The 1,968-nt window shown below is 55.4% G+C and overlaps 1 protein-coding gene across 1 annotated transcript in view; it reads right to left on the minus strand.

The window, feature by feature from the left end:
- PWWP3A (PWWP domain containing 3A, DNA repair factor) overlaps window positions 1–1,968 on the minus strand; it is a 30,888-nt gene that overhangs the window by 19,870 nt on the left and 9,050 nt on the right. The window contains exons 8-9 of the mRNA XM_023733162.1: window positions 379–564; window positions 235–330 (exon numbers count right to left, since the gene is read on the minus strand). Coding sequence (XP_023588930.1) covers window positions 235–330; window positions 379–564 — 282 coding nt within the window. The remainder of the gene's footprint in view (window positions 1–234; window positions 331–378; window positions 565–1,968) is intronic.

Consider the following 1,968-nt stretch of genomic DNA (forward strand, 5'->3'; position numbering starts at 1 on the left):
CAAGACCCAGCCCTTCGTCACGGCCAGGCAGCCGAAGGGCAGGACCCCACGGGGCAGAGACGCCCCCGACCCAGGCCAGCTCTGTTGGCGGGGGGTCTAGGAGCGTTTGTTCGGCTGCCTTTCAAGGTCAGCAGACAGTTTTGAAAACCGCCATGTCGGGCCAGTCCCTTTAATTACAGCCACCGCCTGCGTTAGTCCTCCAACGAGTCAGAGCTGGCGAGAAGGGCTCCTTACCAGCTCCGCTCTGTGACTCTGCCGGGGCCTGGGGTCCTGCTCACGGGGCTCCCCCCGCCCTCGGTCACCAGTCCCCCAAGAGTCTTCACCTGGGAACTGAAGCACAGGGGCCATTTATGAAAAACGAGTAATAGCGGTTTTTACCCTCTCCCCTTTGGATTCATGTTCCCTTCGATAAAAAGCACACTAGCTTTCTTATCTCGTCGCCTGAGGCTTTTGACCTGTTGGCAAATGGGAGACAGCAAAGCATCAAGAACAAAGACGAGGTCTTGGGTTTTAAACACTTTCCCCACCACCATCCCACTCAGCTTTACGGTAAACACCTGACACCTCAGAGACGCCATGTCCCCAGCGTGTGGGGGGACAGCGCGTGACCCAGGCAACGTCTGCCGTTGTCAGTTGCTACTGAGTCAACCCCGACTCACGGCGACCCCGTGTGTGCAGAGCAGAACTGCTCCACAGGGCTTCCAAGGCTGTGACCGTTCAGAAGCAGATCGCCAGGCCTGTCTGCTGAGGCGCCTCTGGGTGGGTTTGAACCACCCACCTTTCGTTAGCTGTCCAGCGCTTAAGGGTCTGCGTCACTCAGGGGCTCCCAGGCAGTCCGGCACCATAAAACCCTAAGAAACGGGCCAGCACTGCTTCCACGTCACTGCCAGGTGGCTCGTGTTGGAGCAGAATCGGGCAGCCTTCTTTGTTTTTCAATAAAAGGGACAGCACCTTCTATTGCCAGCTGCCTTTTTACACAACTGCCCCAGTTTAAGTCTCTCGAGGGCTCCATGGTGATTCTCCTCGTGTTGGGGCCCAGCAAAGTGTGCTAAGGACGGCTCAGGACACGCCAGCTCACCCAGGAAATGCAGAGCGAGCCTGCACCTCCCGGACCAGATCACACACAGCCTCCTTCTCCGGCCACCGGCCCCCCGGGCTGCCGGAACGTGAAAGTGCCCCCTCTTCTAGAGAGGAACGATTGCTAACCCACAAATTCTCAGCACATCCACAATCTGCAGGGGTCCACAGAACTGATGAACTCCAGGAAAGGGCTAAAAAGCTCTAGAAAAGGGGTGCCGACTGCAGGGGGAAAGACAGGGTCCCTGCCGGGAAGCTAGTCCAGAAGGAAGGACAGAGTAGGACCCCAATAAACTCAGCCCCCTCACGACCGGGCCAAGAGGAGTCACTTACACCCTAGGTTGGAGCCTCATCATCTCTACTGAACCCGTACATTTATTTAAGCTGCCTATCTCATCCACAAAGGACTTTACAGATTTTAACTCTATTTTTCTCTAATCATAGCTCCTCATATGCCAGGAGGCACTGGGGACTCGGATGAGATTTATGAAAACAACAACAGCTTCTCCTGACTGTTGCAAAGCAGATACCTTTCAGATTTAAATTTAATAAAATTAATGAAATTTAACAAAAACTAAGGAGATACAGCCAGACCGGTGGAACCCTGCCCCTGCCACGGGAAGACAGAGGGGGGATGAAGGGTGGAACGGGAAGGAGAGCAGTGCTGAGGGCACCTCTGCCCGAAGGATGCTCAGGAGAACCGGCTGCAGCTTCGGGCGCCCAGAGGAAACAAAGCCCACAATCTGGCTGCATCTAAACTCAGCCGCTGCACCGGTGAACTCCGCTTTGTTGTTGCTGTCTGCCGTCGAGTCGATTCCGACTCACAGCGCCCCTATACCTCTGCTGGGATCTCAAATACCTGTCTCGATACACACAACCAACCCCAACCGT

The sequence above is a fragment of the Trichechus manatus genome, unplaced genomic scaffold, assembly GCF_000243295.1.
Source record: "Trichechus manatus latirostris isolate Lorelei unplaced genomic scaffold, TriManLat1.0 scaffold00057, whole genome shotgun sequence".
NCBI classification, from domain to species: Eukaryota; Metazoa; Chordata; class Mammalia; order Sirenia; family Trichechidae; genus Trichechus; species Trichechus manatus.